General features: G+C 41.5%; 1 protein-coding gene across 3 annotated transcripts in view; it reads left to right on the forward strand.

Annotated features, from left to right (window-relative positions):
* The window catches only part of LOC107601668 (growth factor receptor-bound protein 10-like), a 108159-nt gene that overhangs the window by 49552 nt on the left and 38944 nt on the right, over window positions 1-19663 (forward strand). For all 3 annotated transcript variants that reach the window (XM_016293924.1, XM_016293923.1, XM_016293922.1), the window contains 2 exons: window positions 337-544; window positions 2820-2961. In XM_016293924.1, coding sequence (XP_016149410.1) covers window positions 337-544; window positions 2820-2961 — 350 coding nt within the window. The remainder of the gene's footprint in view (window positions 1-336; window positions 545-2819; window positions 2962-19663) is intronic.

Genomic DNA, 19663 nt, shown 5'->3' on the forward strand with positions numbered 1-19663 from the left:
TGATAGTTCCAGTCCAAGATACTGTTTGCTTAATATTATGTTACAGGCATGATAAAATACCCTGAATAATAATGGCTGTGACATAAAACACCTGTTCTCCATATCACTGCTCAGCACCTGCAGAGGACAAATAATTATATTAGATCACATGTTGGGACTTCTTGCAGAAGGATGGCACATTATGATTTAGCTTGATACGACAACAGTGAACATTTTATACTTGTCTGATTTAGTGAACATTTTATACTTGTCTGATAAAAGTAAACTAATTATCTAACAGACTTGATGTATAGTATGTCTGATAGTGTTTTTTCTTACTCTTTCTCTCCCTGCAAGAGGATGACGTGGATCTGGAGGCTCTGGTGAATGACATGAACTCATCCTTTGAGAGTCTGTATACTTCTTGCAGTGTGCAGACTGAATCCACTCCACTGCTGCACAACGGCCAGCTGCCCCGCCACGCCGCCTATCATACACACGCCCAGCCCACCTCCCCACACCAGAGACTGCACCGGTCCCAGCCCATGCACATCCTTGCTGTCAGGTAAAAACCCTGCACATATATGCACATAAAAGTTGCGTTTATTTTAAAGAAAGATAACACAATTTCAAAGCAAGATGTTTACCATTAACACTTTTAATGGCTTTCCATATTTTAGCTCTGAATCAAACACAGGCAAAGAAGAAGTAGAAACAAGTGACTGCTTATGTAATCAGATGCATATGTAAAACGTGATCATCAAGCATTAAACAGCATATAAGTCAAAACTGCCTAATGCTACAAAATGAAATGTTGACCCAGGATATGGTACCGTGGAAACTCTGGGGTGTTGATTGGAAGCAATCTGCTCCATCTGTGTTTTGATCATCATTCTGAATCCAATCCGGATGTAGTCTTTGAAAAAGATGGGATTTTCTCGGCTTTTTGTTCAAAATGTCACTTTTTTTTTTTTCATGAAACTTACCTAGATTGAAGTGTTGATAAAAAAAGACAACCCAGGCTAATTGGAAATACGTGCTTGTGGTGACATTTCTGCAGCATCGATATTATGTACCTTACTGCATTTTTTGCGACGGGAGTGTTGCTAAAAGTTTAATGCTGTATCGTGTTGGAAATCCCCCCTACACCAAACTCAACTCTTAACCTACCCGACAATGTTAACGAATGCAAAAGTGATATAATAACACATTCACTGATGCAACCATCCTATTTTAACTTCCTTATATGACAGTTTGATCGAACCGTAGTTTCAACGCCATATCGCTTGAGCTACTGAGTTTGAAAACCCATACATGTGAAGCTGTATCTGCGATGCTAATGTTCAAAATGATCAGTTTTCAAATCTAGCAGCATGATATTTTCGTTCTGAAGTCATTACATATTATGCAAGGAACTGTGCGAAGTTAGGCACATTAGGCACTGGCCCTGTAAATCATACTTTGTGTGAAAAGGAATAAAAGTTTTCAGAGTTTTACTGCCTGCCTCTAGTGTTCATTTCAACTAGAAACTGCAGCGATTTGTAAATATAGGCACATTTTTTGAGTTTTGTAGTTATGTAAGTACTCTCAATAAATAAATAAATGTAAGTTTTATTTTTTTTAAGATTTTCACAATTTAATTAATAGTAAAATTCAAAGAATTTTATTGAATAATCCTTATGTATTTCAATTGAATAACTGATTAAGGATTGTTCAATTATTCAATTAAAACAAGTAAGGATTATTCAATTCAATTTGATGTAATTTTACTATTAATTAAATTGCGTAAATCTGAAATAAAGCAGAGGCTCTGTTCTGGGGGGCATTGAAATTTAGTGAAAATTACCAAAACTGATGGCGGTAGCTGGCAACCTCTTTTTCTTTTTTTTTTATTATTTAACTTTTTTTTTTTTTTAGCCGGCAGGGAAAGAGTTAAGAAGTTAATTGGTCTGAATTATAAAACAATCGATGCAGAGTTCATGATTGAAGACAAAATATATTTGACAGTTGATGACTGTTAAACATTAAGGGAACAAGTTGCTAGTGACTTCATACATACACTAAAAATCATCTTGGGACCAATTGCTCAAAAGTCATGAAAATTGATGAGAAAAGTGAAGTTAGTTAGTAAAAATTTTACTTTTCAGATGATACTTGCATTGTTATTGTGCTATTTAACAGCTAAACAAAAGAAAAATAATCTAACAGACATTTTTAAACATAGCATACAATAAGTGTCCAAATACTTTTGGGATGCACTTTATATGCGCACAGCACATTTTGTTCAAATAAATAATGAAAGCAGTGCAAATTAAATTAAAACTTCAAAGAAATTTCCAAAACAACACTACAATCTTTTTCAGCTTGACTTCCTTTGTTTCCATCAAGAGTGGTGTTCCTGTTTTTCCATTGCTCTTTTGTACCAAATAAATGGTTCCATTTGGTGAGCGTGTTTTTCCCTCTCAGCTGTGGATCAGAGCAGGAAGTTGAGCATAACGAGCTCATGAACGAGGGTTCACTCAAGCTAAGGTTCATTCAGAGGTTATTGTTCAGACTTGAGTTCAGCTCTGAATTCCATATCACACACTCCTTCATGCTTTCAAATCTACGGCATGAATGTCTGTGCGTATGTTTCAGTCTTTCTCTGAAGTCCCCACTTCAAAAGGACTCCCATCTACTGACTTCAAAAAATGGCCCAAAATGCTAATGCTGCCCAAAGCCACCAGCCATTGTAGGCCGACAGTCATTCCCTCAGTGAAAGGTTGCGAGACAAGTTTCTTTTTCTACATTTCATGTCTGTAATGTAACCCTAAATCTAATATTTTTCTTTATTCCTCCAGAAAACTTCAGGAAGAGGAACAACAGTACCGAACGTCCTCTCTACCTGCCATCCCCAACCCCTTTCCTGAGCTCTGCAGCCCTGCGAGTTCCCCTACGCTCAGCTCTGGCTCCTTACCTCAGTGTCAGCCCTCAGGCAAATATGTAAGAGACCCTTTGTTCTCATTCCTTTCTCTTTTTAAGCAATAGTTTACTCAAAAATGGAAACGCTGACATTATTTACTCACCCCTATGTCATTCCAACCCAACATAATTATCTCTCAGATAAATTCTGAAGAATATTTATGCAACTAATCTTCATAAAGCATTAGTTCATAGTGACCATAAAAGTATTGGTAGTCCAATTTTTTTTCTTCTTTTTTTGGCATAAAAGTAGTCACACAAAAAAAATGCATGCATGAATGCAAAAATGCATAAATGCAATTGCAAATTATGTTTTAGAGAGGGAAAGATGGCTTAGATTTCAGTCTGTTCATCCCAGAAAGCATTTTTTTTATTCATTTATGGTTTTTGAGGAATTTGACAACTGGTGTCATGGACTCTCATTTATGGAAAAGAGTTACAGAAAGATTCTTAAAAAAATATAATTCTTTCTCTGTTCCATGGAGAAATTAAACTCACACTGGGTTGGAACAACATGAAGGTTGGGTAAAAAGTGACAGGAATACATTTTTATTTTGTGTTATTTGAAAAAGGCCTCTCAAAGATTTTTTTATTCGATTTGTAGATGTTACTGTTAGGACAACATGGGTGTTGTTGTAATTTCGAACATGCTGAAATGCAGTTCAGTGTGGTGTATTGATTTAATGTTTGTCTAGACACTGGTTTCCAAAGAAATGTATCACTTCCTCTACTCATATATTCTTATTCTTAAAGGGGTCATATGATGTTGCTAAAAAGAACATTATTTTGTGTATTTGGTGTAATGAAATGTGTTTATGCGGTTTACAGTTCAAAAAACACATTATTTTCCACATACTGTACATTATTATTTCTCCTCTATGCCCCGCCTTTCTGAAATGCGTCGATTTTTACAAAGTTCATCGGTCTGAAAAAGCGAGGTGTGCTCTGATTGGCCAGCTATCCAGTGCGTTGTGATTGGTCGAATTCCTCAAGCGTGCGACGGAAATGTTATATCCCTTACCATATTGTAATGCCTGCGGCAACCACATGTGACGACCCCGGGCTGGACTCCGCTTCATCCACGGTGAAAGCCGATCCGGCGATCCACAGCACTAAGATGAAGTATTTCCTCAGCGACCAGCACGGATCAGCTCCAGGCATGACGAAGCGGATATCGTCCTCTTTTGGAAGGCCAAACAAAGGAGTTTCGCGTTCACAACAAAGCACACAGCGCCTTCACGACATGGCGGCGGCAACAACAATACTACAGTGAGAATAAAAGTTACGCCTTCTTTCTTTGCGTGAACATTTGGGCGGCGTTATACAAATCTTCCCACATAGTGACATAGGTATGGGGGGGCGTGTTAGAACGAGCCGTTTTAGGTAGGTGTGGCTGACTCTTAACTTTTATAAAGAATATCTCTTTGGATTTTAGACTTTAGTCTTTGCAACTTTACAGATCTTCTATATGCACCAAGAGCTTGTATCACTCCAAAGAGAAAGGAAAATTTAAATCGCATCATATGACCCCTTTAAGACTTACAGCTCACTTACAGTAGAAATAAAAAAGTTGTGTCCACATGTCCCCTAAAACATAAATATATCTTAATCTAAAATTAAATAAAATCCTTATGGGAATATTTATTGGATTTTTAATAGTTAACAGAATAGGCCAAATGGGATGTGTTAAGAAAATATTGAGAAAAGGGAAGAGGTGTGAACAGAAAATTATGGAAGACAGATTTGAACTCAAATTGCACACACATAAGGACCACCGTGTAACGTATCTAAGCATATGCCATATGCACCACAATGCTAGACCATGATTTTGTCATTTTTAACATAGTCATATGTGCACATGTGTGTCTTTGATGATGTGCCGGCACCTGTATGTATTTGTATACATTGCATGTACATTGCTAGGATCTCTGTGTGTGCATGCGTGAGAGCATCTGTTGTGTGTGTGTGTGTGTACTGTATAGCTATCTCTTGAACCCTGGCTGTCACGTGCGATCGGACTGAGGCCCTGATATATTCCTGGAAAGCCCTGTCATTGCTCCAGGCTAACCACTTCCATATGGGGCCATGGTCTGTTACCGTAACACGGTCCCCATGTTACCGTAAAAATCACTACAGACATTAATCATTACCCTAATCCCTCTCTCTTTACTTTTATTGTCCTGTGGATGGAACTCAGTAGGAGTTTAAGTGCTAGAGAAGGCTTTTGGTCTGTCCAAAAGAGAAAACAACTTGGAAGAATGCCTGGAAGTCATTTAAAACAGCTGACAAATCTTCAGTGACTGATGATGTCCATAAATGTAATCAAGATATCAAGCACATTGCCTGTTGTTTGTATGTGAAGTGAATGTGAATAGCAGACATTATTTTGGAATATGGGTAATGAGAACATATTTGATGCAGGGCCTTCAAACTTGTGAACCGACATTGTTTTTACAAAGGATGTGAGCAACATGTCTTAACAAGACAGAATTAAATCACCTCCATTCTGCTTAACCAGGGTGTGCCATTAGGAGTGCTGATTGAAGTGCATTGTTATGCCGTGTTTAGATTTTTGACATGTCTTACTTTTTTTGTCAGAGCTGTGGTGCAAACCATCATTTTTCTCTCTTCCATGGAAAACAAAAGTAGAAAATCCTAAAGAATATTATAGTGACCACTGTCTTGCTCCAAAAACCACAAAAAGACCATAAAAGTGTCAGGGTTCTGTAACTTCGGTCTAGTGTTATTCATGATTTGGTGACAGAGCCCTGACACTCCCGTCATGTCCTGTTTTTGTGTGAGTGCGTGGCTTTGAGTATTCTCGAGCCGTGCACTCTCATCTGCCTGCCTTGTTTCCTTACAAACATAACCTCGGTTCCCTGAGATACGGGAACGAGTACTGCGTCTGCTAAGACGCTATGGGGAAAACTTTTTTCTCTGGTGACTGAAGCTTTTTCAATAATGCAGTGTACCTGCACGGCCATTGGTTCGTGCAGTAAATTAAAACATGTCCTGTTTTTGTGTGAGTGCGTGGCTTTGAGTATTCTCGAGCCGTGCACTCTCATCTGCCTGCCTTGTTTCCTTACAAACATAACCTCGGTTCCCTGAGATACGGGAACGAGTACTGCGTCTGCTAAGACGCTATGGGGAAAACTTTTTTCTCTGGTGACTGGTAAGCTTTTTCAATAATGCAGTGTAACTGCACGGCCATTGGTTCGTGCAGTAAATTAAAAACGATCCAATGGCTCGGCAGCAGAGCTGTCGATATATGGGCATCTGGCTATATAAGCTGGCATGTCGCCATAGGATTCTCAGGGTACTTTGACTGAAGCGACAATTGAGTCGTGCAGCTGTATAGCACGGCTAAGTATGCAGTACTCGTTCCCGTATCTCAGGGAACCGAGGTTATGTTTGTAACTGAGTAGGTTCCCTTTCGATACTTCACTCGTACTGCGTCTGCTAAGACGCTATGGGGAACCAGTACAATCCCGCCGTGCTATACTTAGAGGAATGACTTATACTTGCCTTAAGCACCACAAGGGGCTCAGAAGAACAAGTGATTTTGCAGGGAAACCCTGCAGGAGGTAATAGGGTTAAACTCATAGAGGTCAGCCCAGCCATAAGTAAACGTTCCAGGAATAAAACATAGAGCTTCGGCACTCCATGAGGGCCAAGAGCGCAGGTAGGCAAAGACCAACCAAAGAGCGTTTCCTGAGGGCTAGATCACAGCCTTCACGACGGGGCCTTCCGTTTTTTCCCGATCTCCATGCCGAAGTGTCAAGATCATGGGAGAAACCGTATTCATCCCGTATCTACAGCCCCACAGTCTCTAATTATTCCAACATCGTGGGGCTGAATGAGAAGGGATATGGGGCGATGCCAATGGTGGAGCAGACGCTCGCAAGCTATCTCTCCCCATCCTCAGCATCGTCCCTGAAGGCCCCGAAGCGTCCCACCAGGCCTGTTAAGCTGACATCTAGTCTGGTTGGGAAAGCTTATACGGCGGCAGGTCAGGCTGGCGCATGATTGCACACCATGGCGGTGTTACATGCATGCCAGGCTGACCTGCTCAGGGACCTGGATGACAGGGGAGAGGAGGAATCCGACGTGGTAGCTGAACTGCGTTGGGCCACAGATTTGTCCCTCCGAGCCACCAAAGAAACGTCCAGAGCCATTGGCCGTTCAATGGCAGCAATGGTGGCCACGGAGCGGCATCTGTGGTTGAATCTGTCCGATATGCAAGATAAGGACAGATTCTTCCTCCTAGACGCCCCGCTCTCGCCCTCTGGCCTTTTCGGCGACACAGTCAACACTGTCGTCGAGAGGTTTTAGGAGGCGAGGAAGCAAGCGGCGGGGTTTCCTCCCTCGTCGCTCCCAGGCCCATGGGGCTGCTGAGCGGGGGCAGCCCCATCCGTCAAGCTCCTCATACCACCAGTCTCAAAAAGAGAGTTGCAACCCGCACCCCTCCGCAAAAAGAACGGGGGTCGGGGCGACACTCTCAGTCTGGGTCTTCTAGACAGAAGACAGATCTGCGGACCGTTATTTTGTCGAAGAGGACCTCGACTATGCGTTCCTGACGCCACCATCATCAGGTCCCTGAGGACAGCCCCATCTGGGGAGGAAAGGATAACAACTCAAGTCAGGGTGCTACAGCAGTCAGGTCGGTCATTCCCTGCCGGTCATCTGCTTCAGGGCGCCGAACTGGCTCTAATAACACCAGAGGCCAGCCTCGGGAGGCTGGCTCCCTTAGTAGATTTTTTGGCAGCATGGAAACTTCTACCAAATATCTCAAAATGGGTCCTGCAGATTGTAGAGAAAGGTTACAGAATCCAGTTAGGTTCTCGTCCGCCTCGTTTCAACGGGGTCATCCCCACACTAGTGGGCCCCGAGCAGGCTCTGGTAATGGAACAAGAAGTAGATACTCTCTTGATGAAGGGGGCCATAGAACGTGTTCCGCTTCTCGAGAGAGCATCCGGGTTCTACAGCCGTTACTTCATCGTTCCGAAGAAGGATGCGGGGTTATGTCCGATCTTAGATCTCCGTCTTCTGAACCACGCTATCCAAACGGCTTCGGTTCAAGATGCTCACTATCAGGTAGATAGCATCTCAAATCCAGTCCGAGGACTGGTTTGTTACAATAGATCTCAAAGACGCTTATTTCCATGTTTCCATTCTTCCTCAACACTGGAAGTTCCTGAGGTTTGCTTTCGGGGGCGAAGCATACCAATATCAAGTTCTTCCCTTCGGCCTGTCACTCTCACCCCACACTTTCACGAAGTGTGTGGATGCTGCTCTGGCTTCTCTGCGACTCCTGGGCATCCGCATTCTCAATTACATCGACGATTGGTTAATACTAGCTCAATCAAAGCAGATGGCGGCTCGGCATCGAGATGTCGTCCTTGCCCATATGAGAGAGCTGGGGTTCGCTTCATGGTGCGGACAGCGACTGCAAGACCCAGTCAACTGCCCAATTGGTACAGTTCTGGAGTTTCTGCAGGAGCGATTCTCAGCAGGGTGCGGACAGCGACTGCAGGACCCAGTCAACTGCCCAATTGGTACAGTTCTGGAGTTTCTGCAGGAGCGATTCTCAGCAGGGTTATCTCCCTCCACTTTGCAGGTATACGTGGCGGCCTTAGCTGCTTAACATGCCCTTCTGGGTGGTCAATCATTGGGAAAACACCTACTTATCACTCGTTTCCTCCGTGGCACCCTGAGGCTGAGGCCGGTACAGCGCACTAAGGTGCCCTCATGGGACCTGGCTGTGGTTCTGGAGGGCTTATGCAATGCCCCCTTTGAACCCATAGAAGAAGTTTCAGTCAAGTTTCTCACGCTCAAGACCATCTTTCTCCTCGCTATTTCCTCACTTAACCCTTTCGCACGTGAGTTTAAAATATTCTAGCTGAGCCCCCAGCGTGAGTTATTTTTAAGTGACCGTTATTTTAAAATGTATCACCTTACTGTTTCCATGGCGACGCGTCATGCTTGTCATGTGACACAACGCAGCCACAATAGATCTGTGTGACACATGGATCGCTTTTATTTCGTTTTTCCTGTTTTATTCAAAATATTCACAAACATGCTCACTATATTATGAAATATCTGATATTCCGAATCTGAAATATGTGCAATTAAATCCGTTTGGTAGTTTAAACACTTTTATATCGACCGTGTTAGTTGATCTATACCGGGTGATGGGCGCCGCCATGTTAGTTCACGCTGAATCAAGAAAGGCTTAATCTGCTCTGTCCAGTTAGAGCACTGGACGCTTACGCACACAGAGCTGCCTCGTGGTGCAAGGCAGATCAGCTGTTTGTTTGTTTTGGTCCGCCAAAGAAAGGATCTCCGGCGACCAAGCAAACTATGAGTAGGTGGGTGGTCGAGGCCATCTCACTAGCCTATGAGTCCTCTGGCCTCCCATCTCCTATGGGGTTCAAAGCGCACTCGACCAGGAGTATGGCGGCCTCCAAAGCTTTCAACTTGGGTGTGGCCATGCAGGACATTTGTGCCTTTGGGCTGGTCCTCTCCGCACACTTTTGTCCGCTTTTATAACCTAGACCTGGCATCTACCCCAGGTTCCCAAGTTCTCTCTTCGTGATGTGATCATGACGACTAAATACTTTTTTGCCCCACTGTATGTAACCATGGTTCCCCGAGGGAACGAGATGCTGCGTCTCTTTTTCATACTCCCTGCATCCCTGCAGGCACTACTTCATCGAAGCTGACTTGCGCTCTGCCGGATGCGTTTTTATACTTTCTGGTGCTTACGTCACCCCGCTCGTGACGTCTCGCTGCTTCATTACCACAGCGTCTCGTTCCCTCGGGGAACCATGGTTACATACGTAACCTAGAGACGTTCCATCCAATGAGTCTTTCCAAGGGACCAGGGCTGCCACACAGGCCTGGTTTACCTTGATATGAAGGCGTCCATGATGCCAGGCGTGGGACGGAATTAATGGTTCAGCCAGTACTGAAGGGGCCGCATACAGAGCAGGCCCAGCTGTAGTACTGGAGACGCGGAGGCCATAAGACCTAGCATATTCTGAAATGCCTTGAGGGGGTGAGAGACTCCTATTTTGAAAGAAACCACGAGCTGCCGGATAGCCAGAGCACGTTCTGGTGCGACTGTCGCCCTCAAAAAAGTGCGAGGAGCTAGAGACAATCCGAATGGAAGGACTGTGTATTAATATGCCACTCCCTCAAAGGCGAATCTCAAGAATCATCTGTGATGGGGGGCTATCTGGATGGGAAAGTACGTGTCTTTCAGATCCAGAGAAAAGAACCAGTCCCCTGGGCACATTTGCGAGAGGATCTGTTTCAAAGTAATCATCCTGAACAGCCGTTTCATAAGGGCACGGTTCAGGCAATCCGAGATCGAGGATGGGTCGAAGACTGCCATCCTTTTTGGGGACGAGGAAGTAACAACTGTAAAAGCCTGACTCGTTCTGACCTAGGCGGAACATTTCTATGGCTCCTTTCACCAGTAAATTCATCACCTCGGAGCGCAGGATGTGAGCGTCCTTGCTCTGAACCAAGGTAAAAACCATGGCGCAGAAGCACTGATTTGTGGGCGACTAGAAGCAGTCGTCAAGCTAGAGCGCATGGGAAGGAATTGTCGCATGGCCTGGGATGACTTCTGTGCAGCAGTGAAGCGCTCAGTGAATCCCTCAACCGTAGGTCCGAAGAGGCCAGATGGGGAGACTGGGGAGTCCAGGAAGGGGACTTTGTCTGCATCCTTAATCTCTGTTAAGGTCAACCATAAGTGGCGCTCAAGCACCACTAAGCTGGCCCTCGACCTGCCGATCGCCTGGGCCGTGGTCCTGGTGGCGCGTAAAGTCAAGTCGGTCGTGCTGCACAGCTCTTTAAAAGCTGCGAGGTCCGGGCCGGACTCATTCATGCTCTGGAGGAGTTTGGCCTGAGAGACCTGTAAGACCGGCATGGAATGAAGCGCCGAGGCCGTTTGTCCGGCAGACGTGTAGGCCCATCCGGCGAGGGCTGATGTTGTCATGCATGGCTTGGATGGGTGAGCGACCTTCGCCTTCCAGCCGATAGCCATGGGCGGGCAGAGATGCGCTGCAACGGACTTGTCCAGGGGAGGCATTTTGTCGTACCCCTTCTCTTCAGCGCCGTCAACCGTCATGAGGGCAGAGGAAGAGGAGGCACGTAGGAGGGCCGAGTAAGGGGCACGCCCCGATTTTGTGAGTTCATCATGAACTTCGGGGAAGAATGGTGTAGCTAGTTGTCGAGGGGCTTGACAGCGCCCCGGCAAGAACCACTCATCCAGGTGGTTGCGAGTGGGCTCCTCCGGTGGAGACCACTCCAATCCCAGCTCCTCTACAGCCTTTGACAGGATGAGGATGAGTTAGGCATCCATGCCTGGCTTGGGCTTGCTGTGCTCCGTAGGCGACAGGGGGGCAGGGTCATTGATTAGCGTGAGCTCGCTCGTCTCTGGGCGTCAAGGTCCTCTGCCCCGCTGTTTTTTCCTCACAGGCTCCTGGGAGGAAGAAAACGGGAGGGTGCAAGGGGCGGGGTCGCTTTCTGTAAAGAAAGCTGCCCACGAGCACAGAGAGGAGAGACTCATACCCTTGCAATGAGAATATTCCGTCTCCTTGAGTGCATCTTCAGCGTGGGATCTCCCCAAGCATGAGATGCACTAGCTGTGACCGTCAGTGACAGAAACGGGGTGGCATTTGCATCAATGCCACAAAATTTGCTCTTTTAAAATCGCTCTTTTAGCAATTTTCTTTTCAGGGGATCTGGAAGACCGGCGCTGCTGCAGCACTGTAGGCGGCTGTGAGAAGCGGCGAGATCAGCCGAGCAGAAAGGTCTTATTCCGCTGCGAGGCGTTTCAACGGCGAAGCTTCAAGTCCCATAATCTCAGCGAAGATCGTCGTCAACGGCGAATATTCAAGTTCAGTAGTCTCAGCGAAGATCGTCGTCTTCGCTGAAGAAGAAATCTGAGAACCCTATGGGGACATGCCCGCTTATATAGCCAGATGGCCCCGCCAATATTGGCGGGCTCTGGTGGGCTTCATCGCCAGAGGCTCGTGCAACTCCGCTGCTGAGCCGTTGGTTTGTTTTAATTTACTGCACGAACCAATGGCCGTGCAGTTACACTGCATTATTGAAAAAGCTTCAGTCATCGGAGAAAAAGGAGTTTTCCCCATAGCGTCTTAGCAGACGCAGTACGAGTGAAGTATCGAAAGGGAACATTGAATATATCACCAAGACATTCTACTTGGTTTAAAATATTTACTGGCCAGTTATTAAGCAGAGCAAAATATTTTTATGAATGAACCTTTGAGTTTTATATAAAGTAGACCTAGACTCATCAAGAAGGACTTCAGATTTGTAAGTATTAAGCTCTAAGAAATTGTTAGTCATCCATATATTAACCATATATTAATATCCTGCAAACATTTAGTGAGTTCAAGAGGAGGATGCCAAATGTTGGGTTTTGTAGATATGTACAATTGTGTACCATCAGCGTAAAACTGAAAATGAATGCCATAAGTGAGAAAATATGACCAAGAGGGAAAACATAAATAATATAAATAAAATAAAAGTGGAGCCAATACTGACCCCTGTGGAACACCATTAGTTACGAGACAGACTTTTAATTCTAACTGTGTGGTATTTGATTTCACATTTAACTTAAATTAAAAGAAGATATTTTGAAGAATGTGTGTAACCATTGATGGTCCCCTGCTGAGTTCCATCGTTTTTTTTTTTGCCACATTGAAACTATTAATTGCTATTTATGCTGTTACATTCCTGCCATCATACATAGTTTGTCATGTGTTTTCAAAAACACTTTGGGACCATGACATAGTGTTGTATAGAGGCAACATAGTGCATTCTAAAAATTACATGTTATATGAAGCTGGTTTCTGGACTCTTTTACATGTCACCTTCCCACAGCTGCCTCTGGTTTGCACCCCCTGGATAGTTTTTCTTAAATGCATGCTCAAAGAATTGCAGATGTCTGACGGCCTGCTTGCCTGGTAAGAAACAAGACGTTTTGTGTTTACAGCATTTTCCGAGCTGCGGGCACTTTCTGACAGGCCCCCATTGCTCTCCCAGATCCCACACGGAAGGCATGCGAACCAGAGTGCTTCCACAAGCCAGCAATCCTTTTGACAGCACGGCATGGCTCTGCAAATTCAGAAATCATAGAAATGCCATGTGTCTCCTTCATGACTCAAGTTTAAAGTTTATTTGTAACAGAATTAATAGGGTCTATTCCATTCTAGAATCCTTATCAGAAACACAACAACAGCACGAGAGAGGGAAAGAAAGAAATAGATACAGATAACACATAGACTTTAATCCATTTAACGCACTCACTGACATCAGGTTCTGGCATCCACCAAGAAGGCCTGGAACTGAAATAAGGGGATGAGCAATATGCTTAATAGTATCTTACCTCACTTTAATGTGTTGATCCATTTTTACTCTAGGGTGAGGTAAGCAGCTGGAAATAACCCAGAACTGGGAAGTGCTCACACGCTCATCAAGCCCACACAATGCGGCACAACTTGAGATAGGATGAGGAGAAGTGCTTACTGTGTTGGGTTTGCTGTAGTCACTGAGGTGTGGTATGGGCAGAGGTTGCCAATTGGTCTGAGGTCATTGTGTCTGTTTTTGTCATAGCAGGAGGTGATATTTAAGCAATGTCACACGAGCAAGAGTGCTGTTGTTCCAAATATCAGAGCAGGTAATCACAGATTAGCTGATATCATTTGATATTCAGACCAACAGCATGATTGCCAAATTTATATTTTACACACTTGCAGTCATGCTGTTGGCTAAGATGCAACCCATATGACAGTAGTTAATGAATGAGAACTTAATGTGTCCAAAATATTGTTCTTAAATAACCACATTTACATAAAGAATAGAATACATTCGAATATTGCTACAATTATCTGTACTGTTAACCTGTCAGAACTTGTATAAATAATGTTAGCTGATATTCCATATGCCTATAAGGGTTGTGTGGAATGGCGGTAAATTAAGCGCAATCTGTTGTGATGTCACAATCATGTTGCATTGTGGTATGTGGCCTGAAGTGTACATATGAGTTGACCTGCTCCCTTTGTCAAAATCGAGGGATTGAGGGTCTGTCCACATACACTTCCCTAAGCTGTTTCAGTTTGATGCGTTTCTGTTGGATTACCTACTTTGTGTGGTTTCTACAAATAAAGAGCAGTTGCATGTCAAGACAGTACTGTACATGAGGGAATCAACAATTTTGAGTAAATCAGTTCAGTGAATGATTTAATAACTCATAAAGACAGCCACTTGTTTTGTTTCTGAATGACTCTGCATTTTTGAACAAGTTGGTTTAGTGAAGAATTCGGTAACACTTTAGAATACTCTTTCTTACTTACTACATAACTAATAAGGAATTATTGAAGAACCAATAGGTAATTCTTCATTAACACATAAGTCACTACTGTTAACTACTAAGGAAGATGTGTTAACTAATCAATATGTAATATAATTTTATGATTGTGTTAAGTAACAGTTTGCTAATCAATAACTAATAATTTTTTTCATACCTCCAGAAGAACTACTATTAATTATCTACTAGTTAATGTTCAAGAAAAATAACTATGAAGTAACTACTAATGAACAGTCATACACAATTGCATTGAGTTGTGTTCCTTTCTTATAAATGGCATTAGTAGTAGTAGTATGAAAATGCAATATTAATAAATACAATAAATTGTATAGAAGATTTTACCTGTGTGGTGAATAATTGTTTTGTGAGTGTGTTCTGTAAGAAATCAGCTTCGGAAAGGAACCCCACCCCCACTCTAGTGCCTTGCGTAGAGCTGGGTAGATTACTTACAAATTAATCCATTACATTACACATTTTAGGTAATATAATCAGACTACTTTTTGACCAATAGGTGGCGCTGTGACCAAATTGATGTGGCATGGTCAGTGTGAGGTGACAATGGCACATAAAAAGTTTGGTGTCAATATCTCAAAGCTTTGCAGAGACACAGCCTCAGATACAGTTTGGTATCATTCCAGCAAATTCGTTAATGTGTTAAACAATAACCGTTTTGTATATCGGCACAAAATCCATAACTTTTTGCCAGCATGGTCTGAAGTTAATCTGAGTTTTTGGTGAAAATCGGACCAATGGTCTAGGAGGAGTTCGAAAAAGTAGGTTTTCAACATAAATTAAAATGGCGGACAGGAAGTTTGGCTGACTGTGGCAACATTGATATCACTGTTCTCAGCATGACCCAAGGAGTCTATTAATACCAGTCTCATTACAATAGGCAAAATTCACAGAAAGCTATTAGCATTTATTTTAAATTTCATTTTGCATTGTGGTATGTGGCCTGAAGTGTACATATGAGTTGACCTGCTCCCTTTGTCAAAATCGAGGGATTGAGGGTCTGTCCACATACACTTCCCTAAGCTGTTTCAGTTTGATGCGTTTCTGTTGGATTACCTACTTTGTGTGGTTTCTACAAATAAAGAGCAGTTGCATGTCAAGACAGTACTGTACATGAGGGAATCAACAATTTTGAGTAAATCAGTTCAGTGAATGATTTAATAACTCATAAAGACAGCCACTTGTTTTGTTTCTGAATGAATCTGCATTTTTGAACAAGTTGGTTTAGTGAAGAATTCGGTAACACTTTAGAATACTCTTTCTTACTTACTACATAACTAATAAGGAATTATTGAAGAACCAATAGGTAATTCTTCATTAACACATAAGTCACTACTGTTAACTACTAAGGAAGATGTGTTAACTAATCAATATGTAATATAATTTTATGATTGTGTTAAGTAACAGTTTGCTAATCAATAACTAATAATTTTTTTCATACCTCCAGAAGAACTACTATTAATTATCTACTAGTTAATGTTCAAGAAAAATAACTATGAAGTAACTACTAATGAACAGTCATACACAATTGCATTGAGTTGTGTTCCTTTCTTATAAATGGCATTAGTAGTAGTAGTATGAAAATGCAATATTAATAAATACAATAAATTGTATAGAAGATTTTACCTGTGTGGTGAATAATTGTTTTGTGAGTGTGTTCTGTAAGAAATCAGCTTCGGAAAGGAACCCCACCCCCACTCTAGTGCCTTGCGTAGAGCTGGGTAGATTACTTACAAATTAATCCATTACATTACACATTTTAGGTAATATAATCAGACTACTTTTTGACCAATAGGTGGCGCTGTGACCAAATTGATGTGGCATGGTCAGTGTGAGGTGACAATGGCACATAAAAAGTTTGGTGTCAATATCTCAAAGCTTTGCAGAGACACAGCCTCAGATACAGTTTGGTATCATTCCAGCAAATTCGTTAATGTGTTAAACAATAACCGTTTTGTATATCGGCACAAAATCCATAACTTTTTGCCAGCATGGTCTGAAGTTAATCTGAGTTAAATTTGGTGAAAATCGGACCAATGGTCTAGGAGGAGTTCGAAAAAGTAGGTTTTCAACATAAATTAAAATGGCGGACAGGAAGTTTGGCTGACTGTGGCAACATTGATATCACTGTTCTCAGCATGACCCAAGGAGTCTATTAATACCAGTCTCATTACAATAGGCAAAATTCACAGAAAGCTATTAGCATTTATTTTAAATTTCATTATAACTTTTGACCACAAGGTGGCACTGTCTCAAAACTTTTTGAGTACTTTCAGGTCATGGTCACGATGGTACATGCAGAGTTTCGTAATGATACACCAATGCATTCATAAAATATATCATAATACTCGGAGTAATGGTTTCTAAGATATTAGCAAATGTTTTTTAAGCGCTAAAATGCAACATTGCACAAAAACCATAAAGCAAAACCTGGCATATTTGGTATCGCTGGACTCAGCAAGGATTCAGGAGTCTAAAAAGGTGACTTCCGTGAAGATAAGTTGACTACACACAATGTTATAAGCATGTGAATATTTGATTTTACCACTAGGTGGCGCTAGATCGAAACTTTTCAGGCTCATTCAGCGTAGCATGCTGATGACCCATTCCAAGTTTCGTAACGATACGCTAATGCGTTCATAAATACAGCATTTTAGTACAAATTTCAAAATGGCTGACAGCCAAATTGGCTGATATGGACAATTGGATATCAATTGACTGGGCATGTAGCCCTGAATCTATTTAGACCAATTTTATGATTTTTGGTATCTCCGGACAACTAGGTGGCGCTGCGCCGAAACACAGCAGGTAGCCTCAGGTCATGCTTGTGATAGCACAAACCAAGTTTGGTCTCAATATGCCAAACCGTTGCAGAGATATAGACTCACATGCATTTTAACTTGCTCTTAGTCAAATTAGTTTGCACGTTATTTGAGAATGGTTTGACTAATCAACTTGAATTCCATAACTTTTTACCAACATGTTCTGAAGATTATCTGAGCCAATTTTGGTGAAAATCAAACATACCATGTAGGACGAGTTTGAAAAAGTAGTATTAAAAATAGTGAAAAAAATAGACCTACTGATTTTTGAATTTTGGTGTCCATCTGACTCCATTTTTGTTCTAGACCTTACAATTCAAAAGTTATTAGCATAAACATGAGTGAATCTTTGGAGAAGTGGTGGCGCTAGAGAGTTTGAGTTAGAGACACCACATTTGCTGTGGTTAATGATGAGATTGTTCTCTATCAGTGTGCCAAATTTGAAAAAAAGGGGCCAAAACACTTACTAAAAGAGACTAAATATTTTATGTTTACCTGCATGTCATGTGACCATTAACCAATGTCAAAGAATCGTGAACATGTAAATGTCATATTAATTATTTAAAATATATATTTTAAAATCTCAGGAGTTCAAGTAAATATATTAGGTGAAAGAGGTTCAGATTACAAAAAAGTCTGCATTACATGTAAATAAGAAATAATGTGAAGTTGTGCATTTTAATGTGTTTGAAAGACAAAAGCCTTCCAAAGCTATAGTAATACATGGTTCAATAACCTACTAAGTGATAATTCATATAAAAATTAATGTGTTCATCAGTATGTTGAAACACCTCTTAAACCTGAAATGATTTTTGTAAATCCAGTAGTCAATTCCTGTGTAGCCACCTGACTAACAAAACTGGAAGACTTTCTGAGTGTACATAAGCAGTAGGCTGTGTTAGAAAGGAACATTCAAAAGATGAAAAAGCGGAATTAGGGGAATCAATAAATTATGAATAATTTATTGCTATTATGTGAATAATATGTAATCATGTGTTCAATAAAAAAGTAACTGTAGTCTGATTACGAGTATTTTAAAATGTAATTTACTCTACTTACAAGAACTTAATTTTTGGAATCTGATTACGTAATCCAGATTACATGTAATCAGTTACTACCCAGCTCTGGCTTTACGATAGCCAATTTACCTTAGATTAGTTTTTTTATTTTTTATTTTTAGTTTATATTTTATATATGTATGTGTGCCTCCTCAACATATATTACATTACCATTAAATAAATACCTGTATGTAAGGCAATGACTGAGGGAAAGTAAAAATACAGGGAACCCATTAGTAATTAATAAAGAATTATCAAATAATTCTGCAGGAATTACTTAGAACCTGAAACAGCACTCTAAAGTGAAAATATAGGGAACCCATTAGTAATTAATAAAGAATTATTAGATAATTTTGCAGGAATTACTTAGAACCTGTAACATTATTCTAAAGTGAAGATTTAAGGAACCTATTAGTAATTAATAAAAGATTAACACATAATTTTTACTCAAATCTAAAAAAGCTATTAAAGTAATCATCAACTTTGTAAAATACACAACACAACGACTAATTTACATGATATCTTCCTTTATTTCAGATAAGAATAATTTGTTGTATGCAAAGTATAGGCGTTTCCATCATGCAAAAAGGAATTGGCATGTGTAACCCGATGCGTTAGTTTTGGTGAATGACATCGCATAGTCAAGTCAAGTCACCTTTATTTACAGGTGCATCTCAATAAATTAGAATGTCGTGGAAAAGTTAATTTATTTCAGTAATTCAACTCAAATTGTGAAACTTGTGTATTAAATAAATTCAGTGCACACAGACTGAAGTAGTTTAAGTCTTTGGTTCTTTGAATTGTGATGATTTTGGCTCACATTTAACAAAAACCCACCAATTCACTCTCTCAACAAATTAGAATATGGTGACATGCCAATCAGCTAATCAACTCAAAACACCTGCAATGGTGTCCTGAGCCTTCAAAATGGTCTCTCAGTTTGGTTCACTAGGCTACACAATCATGGGGAAGACTGCTGATCTAACAGTTGTCCAGAAAACAATCATTGACACCCTTCACAAGGAGGGTAAGCCACAAACATTCATTGCCAAAGAAGCTAGCTGTTCACAGAGTGCTGTATCCAAGCATGTTAACAGAAAGTTGAGTGGAAGGAAAAAGTGTGGAAGAAAAAGATGCACAACCAACCGAGAGAACCGCAGCCTTATGAGGATTGTCAAGCAAAATCGATTCAAGAATTTGAGTGAACTTCACAAGGAATGGACTGAGGCTGGGGTCAAGGCATCAAGACCACACACAGACGTGTCAAGGAATTTGACTACAGTTGTTGTATTCCTCTTGTTAAGCCACTCCTGAACCACAAACAACGTCAGAGGCGTCTTACCTGGGCTAAGGAGAAGAAGAACTGGACTGCTGCCCAGTGGTCCAAAGTCCTCTTTTCAGATGAGAGCAAGTTTTGTAATTCATTT

The sequence above is a fragment of the Sinocyclocheilus grahami genome, unplaced genomic scaffold (assembly GCF_001515645.1).
Source record: "Sinocyclocheilus grahami isolate Dianchi unplaced genomic scaffold, SAMN03320097.WGS_v1.1 scaffold310.1, whole genome shotgun sequence".
In the NCBI taxonomy this organism is placed as follows: domain Eukaryota; kingdom Metazoa; phylum Chordata; class Actinopteri; order Cypriniformes; family Cyprinidae; genus Sinocyclocheilus; species Sinocyclocheilus grahami.